This window comes from Diadema antillarum, unplaced genomic scaffold (assembly GCF_040938485.1).
Source record: "Diadema antillarum isolate AM-2024a unplaced genomic scaffold, OU_Dant_1.0 seq00000170_RagTag, whole genome shotgun sequence".
Lineage (NCBI taxonomy): Eukaryota > Metazoa > Echinodermata > Echinoidea > Diadematoida > Diadematidae > Diadema > Diadema antillarum.
In genome coordinates this window covers 1,354,064-1,369,403 of record NW_027271239.1, presented here as the reverse complement: position 1 = coordinate 1,369,403, position 15,340 = coordinate 1,354,064, and the positions used below count along the sequence as shown (strand labels likewise).

The 15,340-nt window shown below is 36.9% G+C and overlaps 1 protein-coding gene across 1 annotated transcript in view; it reads right to left on the bottom strand.

Annotated features, from left to right (window-relative positions):
* Positions 1 to 1,966: 1,966 nt before the first annotated feature.
* The window catches only part of LOC139728263 (uncharacterized), a 33,745-nt gene continuing 20,371 nt past the window's right edge, over positions 1,967 to 15,340 (bottom strand). The window contains exons 12-14 of the mRNA XM_071639222.1: positions 3,456 to 3,475; positions 2,518 to 2,660; positions 1,967 to 1,975 (exon numbers count right to left, since the gene is read on the bottom strand). Coding sequence (XP_071495323.1) covers positions 1,967 to 1,975; positions 2,518 to 2,660; positions 3,456 to 3,475 — 172 coding nt within the window. The remainder of the gene's footprint in view (positions 1,976 to 2,517; positions 2,661 to 3,455; positions 3,476 to 15,340) is intronic.

Below are 15,340 nucleotides of genomic sequence, written 5' to 3'. Positions count from 1 at the left end.
TAGTGTGGTCGTGCGTTTGGCGCCTGCTCAGTTCGAGCGCTCCTTATTGAAGGACGAGCATAGGAACGTTAGCCTCACTTTCAGCAGTTGGCAGTTTGATTTAATGAATAATAATCTATCTAATATCATCAACTTTTCGAAACTATATATATCGCTTTTTCGGGTCTGGGTCATATCATGTGATAATGCAAGACTATGTTTGTGATGCAAAATGATTTCGCCTTTCAATGAATATGCCATGATTATAGAAATAAAAGGTTTATTATTGTCTGGAGCTATAGAGTTAATTCGTTGAATGGTGCTGAAAACAGAGGGGAAATTGTTTGGCGTTTATTGTTCAGCTTCTTGTCTGTGTAAAAAAAAAAATGAAAAGATTTTTTATCATATAACGCCGACTGAAATGCAGTCTAATATAAAGACAATTTAACTAATTTAAATTGGCTTTTGGTTTTTTTCTGTATTCTTTCGAAAAGCACTATGTAAAATGAAATGACAGTGATATGATTTATTAATTGAAAATATCAGAATATACTAACAAAGCGATAATGCACGAAGGACGATTACAAAGATGCTATATAATGTAGGATAAAAGTAACAAAGTATATCAGAATATTACAGCCGATTAATATTTTGTTGCAGGTGTGAAGTATTGGTTTTACGATATCAATATGTTGTGTTGGCATGAGTCAGTTTAATACCTTAACAATGCAAGAAAAACAAAGCATGTAATATGTGGATTTCACTCAAAATCTTATTGGTACACTGTATATCTGATATATTCACAGTTCCATGAGAAGAAATATATTGTGCTATGACAGAGAGATGAATTTATAATTTCTTCCTCTTAATAATAATCTCCTTTCTTTTAAAGAATATTTGTGTCTTAGAATATGTGTCGGTCATTCACACAAAATTTGATGTTGATGAATGCTGATCAACAGAACATTGATTTTCATCTGAATTATGGATCGCTTTTGATCTACGTCTCACGTCTGAACACTCTACTTGTGTCTACATTCATTTTGTGGAATGGGCGACCGTTCCCCCAAATCAGAAGCCAAGCAAAATTATTTTGATCCAGAATTCCACAAATGACAGAACGCATTATGAGATAGCGATTCCCTGAAACTCGGTGAAATATAAATCATGAATGCATCTGATACATCTAATCTGCCTCATGGAGTCAACCACCCGTCGACCTTTGCTTCTCAGGCTTTCTCTCTCCATCTCTCCCTCTCTTTCCCAATCTCTTTCTCTATATAGCTAGTATCTCTCTCCATCTATAGTTTCATATCTTTCTATATCTATCTGTCTATCTTTTTTTCTCTCTACTTATAAGTATATCGACATGTAAAATTTGTCACATTTTCTCCATCTGCTTGTTCATTACTGTCCCTCTGATAGTAGTCTCCCCCCCCCCCCCACTATACTGTTACGGACAGCATCCCTCTACTATACCGTTAACAAGATTTGCATATACACAACTTGTGGTTTCCATGGCAGCCGATGGGCAACAACCAATCAACGGGGAACGTGTTAGTTGTTGCTCGGGTAGTTTCACTAACCTTGTAACCCATAGCAACGATTGAAGATATTGTTTTGAGGCAGGGCCCTGGTCGTTCTCCAATGACGCGACATAAACCGTCGCAGAGACTCCAATCACGGAGCTACAATGTTGTAGCTCCATGCTCAAGTGCAGGTGACGTGATGGTTATCATACAGTTCTAAGTGAATTCTAAATGATATGTGCTTTGTTTTAATTCTTTGGACAGTGGGAAATAGAGCGCGGAAATTCACACTTTGTTTCACCGTATATATAGGTAGGAAACAAAGCACAGGCTAGGAGGAATAAGTCTTGGTTCGTCTGCTATGAATAACGGCAAAGGTCTACCACGCGCGTCCCAAGTAAAGTATTCAGTATTGACATTAAAGGATATTAAAATTTCAAATGATATACTGATAACCATCAACAATTCTGAGCAATGAGATTAAAAGCAATACAGACTGCTTATATAATTCAGACAGTTGATCGATGATGGTGGGAAAACAAAGATTATATAGAGTGACTATAAAGCTTTTATTTGATGTTTCGTGCTGGGAGCAGTTTGGCGCAAACTGTTTGATAGTAGGCCCTAACAGAAAAAAACAAAAACTCAAGTCTCTATCGATGCATACCCATGTAGTTTAAGACAGTGAATAGCGATAATGCGATAAGGTAATGATCAAGATGATAGAGAAAACTGATAAAAAGTTCATCTTCTCCCAAACCGACGGCAGTCTAGACATCGAAGACAAGAAAAAAAAATAGAGGAGATGAAAAAAGTGGAACCAGCGAAAAAAGCAAGCGAAGTCATCGTAAAACATCAGTAACTTTAAGGACAGCTTTGATCGTTGTTTTCGTTTTCTTCTTCTCGTGCAGATGGGATGTATGGAAAGCATTGACATGCATGTCAAAGCGAGATAATGTGGGTGTGTTTCCCGTGTGCTGTTAGCCATCATCGTCACTACATTAATTACAGTGTCGCGGTAGGGCACCGGGGGAAGGGGCGGACTGACTGTGTAGCGGGACGCCTCGCTGAGTGATCGCCCATCAGCTCTCGCCCGGCCGGACGCGAACATGGCGTCTGCATCGGAGTTGGGGTGGGATGGAGGCAGCTTGCCTTGATGGGTGGGGTGGGATAAGGGGAGGAGGTGGGGTAAAGGGGAGAAGTGTGTTGGCAATATAGGGTGTGTGTTTACTAACATATAGTAGCAACAACCCTTTGGACTTTCACGATTTCCACATGATGACTTTAAATGAAAAAAAAAACACACGATATATTCATCTTTATCAACATGTATTATTTGAGATATTTGAGATCGAAGCTGTTGAAAAACATGAAAAAATATGAAATTATATGCGATCGATGGTGTCTCCAGAAATCTTTCTTATTATTGGGTTGCAACATCATTGACGAAAATACATTTTTCTCTATTTCATGATGACCTTACTTAAGAAAAAAACAACAACAACAACACTGAAATGGCGTTTACCTGTTTTTGCATTAAATGTGAATTATATACTAGCTAATATCGGCAACGATGATTATTGTACCATCATGCTTTTATCGGTGAAGATGTTATGCTCTGGCGAAAAGGAATAGGGAGGGAACATACTTGTCTATTATTGTGCAAAAGCCCATTTTATAATGTGTCTTTAAAGGGATGGTATGGTTCTGGTTGAGATGGGGCTTCAGGTTTCCAACTTTTTAATTCTTGTGAGATAATGAGAAACCTCTATAATATGAAACATAAAAGAGCATTATAACTTTAAGAGGAATTCAAAGTTTATGTGCTTAAAAAAAATCAGTTTTTAAATGGATGAGATAACCCTAAGCAAAGAGGTCCTATGCAATAGTAAAATGTGCTTTCCCACCTTTTATTAGGACCATTTTGTCTTATATACTTTGATTTACCTTGCTGTATGGATTTCAACCTGTTGGGTGTAACCCACATGGATACAAGACCAACAAAGTAACGGACATGTTGATGTCGGACCATTTCAGGAGGGTGTTTCATAAAGCTGTTCGTAAAGTTACGAACAACTTACGAGCGACTGGTGATCAGTTGCGATGTGCTATACTTACTAGAATTTCAATAATTCAGCACAAGAACTGATCACCAGTCGCTCGTAAGTCGTTCGTAACTTTACGAACAACTTTATGAAACAGGGCCCCGGACACTTGATTATTTTCATAGTACCATGACTCTTAACCCTCTGCATACCATATTATATTACCTGCTCATGGGTTAGTGTGTGGAATTAATGTACATTTGATTCATTGGTACGGAAAGGGTTAAAGAACAATATGACGGAAATCATTTTGTATTTTTGTAGGTCTATGCTGTAACGGACAGGTTACGCCATGAAGATGGAAAACAATGACAGATAGAGCATAAAGGAAGCTGGTCGATGATGTGTTAGACCATTGCCGACTCCATACTTTGTCTTCCCTTGTTTTATCAACTGAACTTTGGTTGTTAAGAACTAATTCTAATTGTAAATGAAATAACCAAATAAAACCAGACAACAACAGTTCAAAGCCTGGATGTAAATAAAATAACAAAATAAAACTGGACAACAACAATTCAAGCATGGATGTAAACGTTGTAATCAAGTAAGTACTATGTCGATGTCTCAGAATCCGTTCTCAAGGAACGGTTACAGTTCTTTACAGTGCATCGGTTACAGTTCTTTACTCTGCATGAAGGTTCGTTATTTCGATGGTTCGTTTTCAAAATGAAAAAGAAAAACAAACAAATAAAAACAAACAAACAAACAAACAACAAAACGAAATAAGATTCGCAATGCCGAAAGTTTCTTAGTATCACCTTCTTTACATTTTCAGATTAACGAACCATCGGAATGACGAACCGTGTTTCATTTTCGGATTAACGAACTTTCGAAATGAGGAACATCACCCTCTATTATACCTCCCTGCTCTGCGTCTTCCGAAGGAGAGAGGATTCTATCAGTGTTTTGCATTAATTTGCGAGAAAACGGAAAGATAAATGGCGGCACTGATTAACCCTCACATCTTCAAACAATAATTACAGAGAACTGTCAAGTTCTTTGCCAATTTCTACCTACGGAAAACCTCCAGCAAATGCTCTTATAGTTTATCCTATAAATGCCACATCTTAAATGTCAATGCGATTATTAGTTGTTTCGATAAGTATATTTTGATCAAAATTTGCACCATCCTTTCACTTTGTAGGAGGACATATTAAAATGTCATCTTGATTTTAAAGGTGGGGATGCGTTAGAGATGGCATTTGAAGGTAGCATATGGGCTAACCGCAGATCATTACGACAGCCATAGATGACGTCTATTGGAGCCGATTCTAGATTTGATATTAACAACACAAAAAGAGCGCATGGGGAAACGCAAAGCTTTCTATGTATTTGTAGGCCGGGGGGGGGGGGGGGGGGGGTCTGGAGGGTCTGGAGGGAGAGCAGTGCTCGAGGTCGGTTGGTAAAGGGTCATCGATCCTTTCAAACCCCCCCCCCCCCACCTTCCGCCTTCCTTCTATGTGAAATATCTTGGGCGGAACTCTAAAAAATCATGGGTTTTATTTCTTTTTTGCCCCTAGATTTTTTCCTTTTTTAAAGCAAAAGTAGGGGAGGGGCCGCAGCCCTAAATCCCCTGGCCCATGGCACGTGTATAATTGATGGACATGAATGTCATCGCCTGTATAGATGGCATCAAATTTGTTGTATTTGGAGATAGCCATCCTCAAAGCCGAAACCCGCTGAAAACATATACAGCTGTGCAACTTCCAAACGAGAACTTGCCACTCCCCCTTCTGTGCGACTCGTTACTCGCGTCACATGCCTACCCTGGTCGGCCACAGACGTGTGACAGACGATTTGCGGTGAAATTCATGGAAGAGGCGGGAAGACCTTGATGTCTCAGCGTGTAGGAAGATGGATCTCACTTGGAATAAACAGTCAATGACGATGTGAATTATCTTCCGATGTAAAACGCCTCTACGCGACTGCTAGCCCTGGTTAAAACCTGCAACGAGTGATGTAAACCAGTGCGGGCTTCTGGATCGGTCACACCGATAACGTTTGGATGTGGATAACTCGGCGGTGCAACTATCTTACCTAATTTTGCCAATAACACTATGAGCCAAATGGTGATCGCTTTCATTCAAATAGAAAGTAAAGAAAGAAATACGATAAATTGTGATTAAGAACTGAACTGAAATTAGAGACAATCGAGTCTCAACCCCTTTTGGTAGTAATAATTATGTAATAATAATATCAACTTTGGGGATTTGTTTGAATAAGTGATTTTTCCCGTGGGTGGCAGTGTTCTGTTGGGTCGAACGCAGCTAAAAATATCATAGCCAGCAGCTGATGGCTTTTGGAGTAGGCTATAACTCTCAAATCAAACTAATCTATACGCCAACACCTAAACGCATCATTGACAGAGATATCTGTAGCTTGGAACACTGCAATTGCTGCATGCAGCGTCTTAATTTGTAATTTGCATGTTTGAAAATATTTTGGGGGCTATATTCGAAAATAGTTACTCTTCTTAATGATGTGGAGTTTTTTTTTATTACGTGTTACTCATGAATTAATTTCGGATGATTGTAGTAGACCTACATATATAATACGTCTCAAGTGACCCACGTCTTATACTAGTAATACAATAGCTTTGCTTTTCAATTGGCCATTTTTTTTTCCATTCTAATATTTACTTTTTCTGTCAAGTTTCCGAAGTGTGCATTGCTATTCTTGGTTATTTAACCACACACAAAAAAAAAAAAAAAAATGTGTGAAGTAGTTTATTATACTTCATGATATTTTTATTATGTATTTTCTACAAAATGAGAAAATAATACATCATTTGCGTAATGTATAATTTGTATTTTTGTTACGGTATCTGTAGACGAATGGAAATAGATGTCAATTGAACAAAATGAAATGTCAATTGAACAAATTAAAATTAACATGAAATTATAGTGAATTCAGAAGGGGCGCTGTGGTATAGTGGATAAGACTCCCGACTGCCGTTCGGAGGACCCGAGTTCGAATGCCGCCCAGTGCTTACGTCCTTGGACAAGATGTTTTTACCCACCATGTCCCTCTCGACCCAGGTGTAGAGATGGGTACCTGGCAACGCTAGGATGATAATAATGGCAGGGCCCTCTGGTAGAGCAGTGGCAACACTGAAGAGGCTACCCTGGATAGACAAGACCTTATTATTATTATTATTATCGTTATCATAAGCAATATACTGTATTTGTATTGAAACTTGATCTTGAAACAGGCCTATAACGAAAATATATACATATTTTACTGTGTTTTTCCTTTTCCAAGTCAGGCTAAGATTCGGAATTGGAGATTATATTTTGTTGTTATTTTATGAATCATCATATTTCTGTTCATCATTGCAGAATGAAATAATTTTAGTAATAAAGGCGAATGGGTGAGAGATACAATACATGACAAGGATGTAAGGGATAAAAAAAAAAAACACTTTGCCATCAAAATAGACAGACACACACAAACACACATATAAACACGCAGAAGCTTATTGGTATCTTCCTATTCCAGTTCACGTGTATTTTAGCCTTCGAAAAAGCAGTTTATATTCATGTCATCTCGTGGCTTACTTGCAAACCCAGCAAAAGTAATGGCTACAGATGGTTGCAACCTAGTCTGTATTGTCAACAGACTACATTGACATTTCAATGTAATCAAAACCGGATATGAAAAATGTTAATTCATGACATTTTTTTTCATCTGAAAAGATTTCGTGAACGGGAAGCCGACCGGGTTCCTATGATTAATGTTCAATTTGTAAGTGGATTTACGTATACCTATTAACATCGAGGATTTGTTCCCATGATTGCAGACTTCACAATTCGACATGTTTATCGTTGAAATGAAGCGATAGCTTCTTTCTCGAGCACTCGAAAATCACATAAGTACCTCATTCCATACGAAATGAGAACGTTTGCTGCAGTCTGCGATTTCAGAGAGTGTTACATTTCCAAATCAAGAAAAGAGGATTTTTTTTTGTCCTTACTATCACCATCCCAGTACATGGAGAAAAGCAGTGCATTTTAATGGCAGTGTATAAGGAATTGTGTCAGACGTTATGAAGAGCGTTCGATAGACAAGCCCATAGAATGGTGAAATACAAATCTAACTCACCAAAAAAAGTCATATACACTACACTTTTGGTCTCATTTATCCAGTGTATAAACTCCATTTTTTTTTTAAAACCTGAGACGAGAAGGACATCGTGAGTAACAACATCTTGTCCATGCATGGGCGCAGTTGAGTCCTTGTCCGGATTCGAACTCGGGACCTCCGTTTTAAAGTCAGGAGTCTCTATAAGCCACTATACCACAGTTCTCCCAAAGCAAACGCAGCTATACGTCTATAAGCCGAAAGGTTTATTTGATGCATTGACAGGGAAAAGTGACATGCATGCGTAAAAATTAATGTGTAGCGACCCATGTCTGCGAGCGTTATAGAGCACATAGTGACATGAGCTGCCCCCTCCGTATCACCGCGACGCTCGCTCGCTAGCTAGATGAAGCTGTTTATTCAACACGTGACATCATACGAAACAATGTCGTATCATCGACTCACAAAGAAGGTTTCACATGCCAGGCTCCTTTTTTTCCTTCAAATTTCTGAGCAGCTGGCAATGTCGAATGATGGATCGACGCTGCACTAATTATTGTGGATGACTGATTATTTCATCAGGATGGGAGCTTAAAGCCTACTATAATACGTCTCCACATTATAGGGGGTAAACTGCTTTTTGCGCTCAAGAGGCGGAGTATTGCTCTGTATTACAATGTACAATGACGGAAATTTGTGGGGACAAATTCTTGCTTTAAACTTTAATATCATTGGGGGATGAAACAAAAGAAATTAGAGTATTTAACGTCATTGCCTATATATAGGAATTTGTATACAGCAACGGCCTAACGCAGGATCTAATCATACACTTCATGCATGCAGTGGTTGTCAGTTGGTCCAAAACAATACTTTTCATATCTTACTATAAAATTGGCAGAGAAAACAGACGTCGATTTGCTACATTAATTTCATATCCATTCTTTAGGAGTTCTGGGGTGTGACTCGTTTGGCTGTTTGATCTGCTCATCACTGCAAAAAGATGAATATAGGCCCCAATGTATATCAATACGAACAGTAATGCAACTGCAAAAAGTGTTCATGGAATGGATGAAAACCATACGATTTCATACAACAACAAAAAAATCATTCCCAATTCCATTTCTGGCATAGAGAGCTTATCCATCCTTCACAACAATAGCGAAAATAAATCATGAATAGATGAATGTTTATATTGAATACAAAGATGAGAAATTATATTGTATATGGGCATAATGTACAACCCACATATTGCTTGTCTGTCTTCTTTTCACACTTATGACGTCATTCTGGGCAATAATAGAAGATATATGAAAAAAAAATAAACATAATTATCTTCTTTTCACTTCTCCAGCAAATTGAAATAGCACTTGACTTATCCCTTTCAGAAAACAAGGGTAATAATATTACCCATTACATAATGATTATATTATGTCAGGAACAAGTCGATGGAATGTGTACTTTTCATGAAAAATTAGATTTCATGCAATTCTCCTCAAATTTTCTCTATAATTGTTGTCTATGTAATAATGACGTAATGAACTCTAGTAGTCTCCTTATCTTGCGATGGCACCGAATTGTTACAAATTCATAACTGTTGAACGGATTGTCCGATTTCCCTCAAACTTTCACTGGTGTATTCTATACTAATATTGCTGCTTTCACTCAATCCACATTTACATCCAGGTTTTGGGGTTCCTTTAACAATGACCGTGTGGACACAGGGCACACCCTAGATAGAGTAGAGACTATACAATGTTTCTTTTACATTGCACAACCTTCTCCGTGAAGATGAGACGCCGTGTAAATTTGCCAGCATCAATCAACTTGATAACATACTAGCTGCCAGCTTGTATACGAAGGACCGCCGAGTCAACATCCGGGAGATCGTGAAACGGGATGAAAGCAAAGAGAAAATACTAAAACAACAACAATGACGAGGAATACGAGTGATAATTATGATATTGGATTTCTGGGTGACGAGATCTGGAGCAGTTTTTCACTCAATTACATCACATTATTCTGAGCTTCTATTTATTTCAGAGAGTAAACATTCAAATCAAAATGAGATTCGACGTGATGAATACATTGACAGAATAAAAGCAGATATACCCCAGATTGTTTGACAAGCTTGTTTCGGTTCTGTCAGGAGAATGGCGAGTTCTTTGGGTTAGGCTTTGATCGCAATATTGGACTAACAGCCTAAAGTGTATGCTGGTGTGGTATATTTATCAAAATAGAATTGAGATATATCAGTGTGGCACTAATATTTGTAGTTAGAGTTAAACGAGATCAAGAAATTAATATAGGAAAATACTCTTTCAATGACCTTCACCTTTCGTATTCACTGCAGGTGTGTGTATAGGACCTATGTATGTATGGATATGTAAAATGCATACAGTTCTTTGTTCGCTTTGTTTTAGTTTAGCTTGTCATTTACATGTAAAATTTGAATATATTTGCATGATAGCAAGTGAGTCGTATGTCTGAGCATTGTATAGTTTATTTTGCAAGGAAAGATTATGGTCGCCGTTATACATCTTTATTACAAATCTCTTGGCAAAGGACAATTATGCATAATTATCATGTCATATGATAATAGAGGGAGAGAGACGGGGATGATAAGTGCATGAAATGAGTGTGTGTGTGTGTGTGTTTGTGTGTGCGTGTGCGTGTGTGTGTGTGTGCGTGTGTGTGCGTGTGTGTGTGTGCGTGTGTGTGTGTGTGCGTGTGTGTGTGTGTGTGCGTGGGTGCGAGTGCGTGCGTGTGTGTGTGATGTAATGTTACACTGCGACTTTATAATATCACTGTAAGATTGTTTCAATATCATTAATCAACTTATTACTGATGGGAGCATATCAAGCCTGTCTTCATACCACTCCTCTTTATGCCAATGAAACTGAACAGGTTAACAGAATAACTTACAATGTCATTGTTCTCACAGAACCTCAGTCTGCAAATAGACAACTTATGATAATGTTTTAGGCGTAACTTTCACCCTTTCTCTCTCTTTCTCTCTTCAAAATATGTTATGAAATATGAAACATATACGTTATTATATATATATATATAATGTTCTTCTGACATATATTTTGTAACATCATCATCATTATTATTACATGTATTATAATGACAGTATCATTTGACACTGTCAAATGACAGTATCAATTGTACACGAGGCCATGGCCTTGCGTACCATCCGCAACGATGTTAATTCTGTGTCATCTGTGTTCATGTTCGTTTCCCTGTTTTGTGTGTGTTTCATGTTTCTCTGTACGCATTTCGGTTTCCTTTCTTCTTTTAGGTCTGCATACCCCCACGTAGCTGCTGAGCTAGGACCAGGCGGGAAGCCAGCTATTAATTCCCGAATGTTTTATATTTTAACCCATGGCTAACTCAACAAATTTTGCTTTTAATTCTTTGAATAGTGATGAATTCTATAACACAGTAAGGCACTCTGAATCTGATCATGTAAATATTATTTCCAGTGTATATGAAGATTACATATCCGATAAATACAATGCCTCAGCACAAGAATTTGAATATAACTTTGACTCAAATGATCCAGTCCAGAGTCCATCGTGTGTTTATTTGACCGAAAATCAGTATAAAAATCGGATCACGAATACAGTTGGTGAAAATTTTTTGTTAGCTCACTTTAACATACGCAGTATCAACAAAAATTTTGATAAGTTGCGCTTACTCTTAGAAAACCCAGATCATAAATCTTGCTCCATCATAGGGTTAACAGAAACATGGCTGAACTCTAATATCAGTCATTTATTTTCTTTACCCGGATTCGAATTTGTATTTAGAAATAGAAGCGAGAGAGTTGGTGGTGGAGTTGGTTTGTACATCTCGAAAAAATTTAAATATATTATACATGAGGAGATTAGTGTTATGAGCGATGTACTTGAATCCCTTTTTATTGAATTGATAAATCCACATGGAAAAAACATTATGATTGGAGTAATTTACAGGTCCCCTCGTTCGAATTTAAATGATTTTTTGACTGTTTTGCAGGATTTAGTACAAAATCCCATGATACTTAATAAAGATACATTTTTGATGGGCGATTTTAATATCGATCTCATGAAATGTAACTCCCAAAACAGTTCAAAAGAATTTATAGAAACATTAATGTCTGCTTCGTTTTTACCATTAATCTCCAAGCCTACCCGTGTCGCCAGCCAATCGGCTACCCTCATAGACAACATTTTTTGTAATGTTTTTCCACTTCCTGAGTCTGGTATCGTCCTCTCAGACATCACTGACCATTTTCCTATATTTGCTCAGGTACCAATTAAACTGATTAAACAAAATAATTATTATAAGCGTCGTAAGATTACTGCAGATAATCTTACAAGTCTCCAAAAGAGTTTAAAAGAAATTGACTGGTCTTCTGTATACAACACTACCGATGTCAACTTGTCTTACAACTATTTCATATCTACTCTTACCTCCGAAATCGATAACCATATTCCCCTGCGTAACATAAAAAATAGATATAAGCAAATTCCAAGACTCCCGTGGATAACCCAGTCTATATTACGATCTATAAATAGGAAAAATAATTTGTTTTATAAATATAGATGTAATCCTACTGAAAAAAATAAGAAAAAATATGTTTCATACAAAAATACACTCACCAAATTATTACGTACGCAGAAGAAAATGTTTTATGTTAATCAGATAAGCAAATACAAAAATGATATTAAAAACACATGGAAAACATTAAAGAATGCTATGAATACATCAAACAATTCATCTAATATTTCTGAAATTCGGTGGGGCAATGCCTCCAGCAACACTCCCGCTGGCATGGCGGAAATTTTCAATGACTTTTTCTCTTCAATTGGAAAAAATCTTTCTCAAAATATTCCTCTTTCTAGTAAATCTTTTAATGATTTTTTAGATACACCTAACTCCAAAACTATATTTTTTGACCCAACATATAAAGAAGAAATAATAAAGATTGTTGCTAATTTGAAAGAAGGAAAAAGTCCTGGTCATGAAGGAATTGGCAACTATTTGATAAAAAACATAATTTCTCAAATAGTGGATCCCTTAGTACACATTATCAACTCATCGCTTACAACTGGCTATGTGCCAAATAGCATGAAAATTGCGAAAGTAATTCCTATTTACAAGAAAGGGGAGAAGGATGATGTCAATAACTATAGACCCATATCTTTATTATCTTCTATTTCTAAGATTCTTGAAAGAATAGTTTATATCAGGACAGTACGTTTTCTTAAAACCTGCGACATATTCTCAAACTTTCAATTTGGATTCAGGGAAAATCACAGCACAACACACGCACTACTTGCCCTCATCGACAAAGTCACACACGCACTCGACACACTTTCACACACAATAGGTATCTTCTTGGACTTCTCCAAGGCCTTTGACACGATTAACCACGGAATACTTCTCGCCAAACTGTCTCATTATGGAATACGTGGAAAGGCCTTGGAGTGGTTCACGAGTTACCTATCAGAAAGATCCCAATTTGTACATGTCAACGGCTTTGACTCTCAAAGTAAAACAATTGCATGTGGTGTTCCACAAGGGAGTTTATTAGGCCCATTGTTATTCATTATTTATATTAATGATTTTCATAGATCCTCGGAGAAACTTTCATTCATATTATTCGCGGATGACTCTAACCTTTTTTTTTCTCACCCTGACCCAAACATTTTAATAAGAACAGTCAATGAGGAACTGAAAAAGGTTATACAATGGATATACGCAAATAAATTGTCATTGAATATTCAAAAAACAAAAGTTATGCTTTTTAGTAATTCTTTAGATAGCCTCCCAGGCAAAATAACATTTGATACTACTCCCTTAGAAGAAGTTTCTTCCTTTAAATTTCTTGGTGTTTGCGTTGATAACAAGCTTTCATGGAGGAATCATATTGATAACATATGTAAAATTATATCACGTAACATTGGCGTAATGAATAGATTAAAATATTATCTTCCTTCATCTGCATTATTAACTATTTATTCTAGTTTGATATTACCTCATTTAAATTACGGGATTCTTGCTTGGGGTAATACATATCAGATGTTACTTGATAAACTTCTTTTATTGCAAAAGAAAGCGCTTAGAATTGTTTTTAATTTACATACCCGAGAACATACAGATGCTTTGTTTTCTGACCATAAAATATTAAAAGTAAATGATTTGTATGTGTTTCAACTTGGCCAGTTCATGTTTAATTACAACAGTAACTTTTTACCTAAAATATTCCATGATTTATTTCATCGAAACAGTCATGTTCATAACTATCCCACGCGACGATCCGACGAATTTCATCTTCCATTAATGAGAACCGCACATGCCCAAAATACATTTCTTTATACCGGACCCAGACTTTGGAATGATTTAGATAATAGTTTAAAAGATTCCCCCAAATTTGTTACATTCAAATACAAACTCAGAAAATATTTACTTTCTACTTATAATCATAGATAATTTTAATTGTTTTGATTCATGCTTGAGCCTTCACCTGTCCTGATGTCGCAGCACTTGGCGTGTTCTGTGTGCAGATTTCTCTTCTTTCTTCTCTCCTCTTCCTCTCCTGTCTTTTGTTCTTCGTAGACTTGTATTGTTACCGTCTTCTCTCCTCTCGGTACTGTCTCGCGTCTTACAGTGTATATACGTGTGGGTAATCGAATGTGTGTACGAACGTGTTGTCCTTGTCATATTTTCCCGGTACACGTGGTTCAGTGAGCAGTGTCCGGGCACTAGCATTGGTATTCTATATTTTTTTCCCAACCGGTGTATCTCAAAATAATTACATGTATATTATTATAGAATAGTATATAATTTACTCATTATTTATCTAGCGATCCACGTCCGACAAGCTTTGCTTTTTAGTGGATCACTATTTTCCATAATCGAATTTATTTTCCGCTCGCCCACGAAGAATTTATACAGTGTTTTTCCTAAATATTGTACATGTTATACGTTGTTCTATAATTTGTCTCGTATATATATTACATGAATCTTTTGCAAACGTTTGAACCTTATTTCAACACATGTATACTTTGTACTATGTTTTTTTATTTTCGATGATTGGAAATAAACTATGATTGAATTGAATTGAATTGAATTGTTGCTATTGGTATCATTACAATTATCATAGATTATCATCATGATCATTAAAACAATAATCATTCTCATAACCATCCACCTGCAAGACAATCTTCATCTGTCCCGTCCCATCGCCAGCTGAACTCCGTCCTCTCGCTCGCTGCTGTGTGAAACCCAAAGCTTTGTAGCTTTGTAGCTTTGTAGCTTGCTCAATGACTACAGGTCATGAAAGTACGACGTGCGACCGACATTTTCGAATGAGTTTATTGATTTTTGCGAAACTGACGTTTTCGCATATTTTGTGAATTTGCAACGGAATTAGTTTTAAACCTCCTCATGAGGTGTGATCATCAATGAAGCCCTTTGAAGCCAGTTATTTCTTTTCCCCAGTGGCACAGATCTATTATGTGAATGTTTCAAGTGACTCTTATGAAAGAGAACACTTAACACGCGTCGCCCTGGATGTTACATGCTAGTATTCTATTTTCACAAATATAATGTGCGCAGTGTCTGCCCTCAAGTATGAAATTTGCCGACAGAACGTAT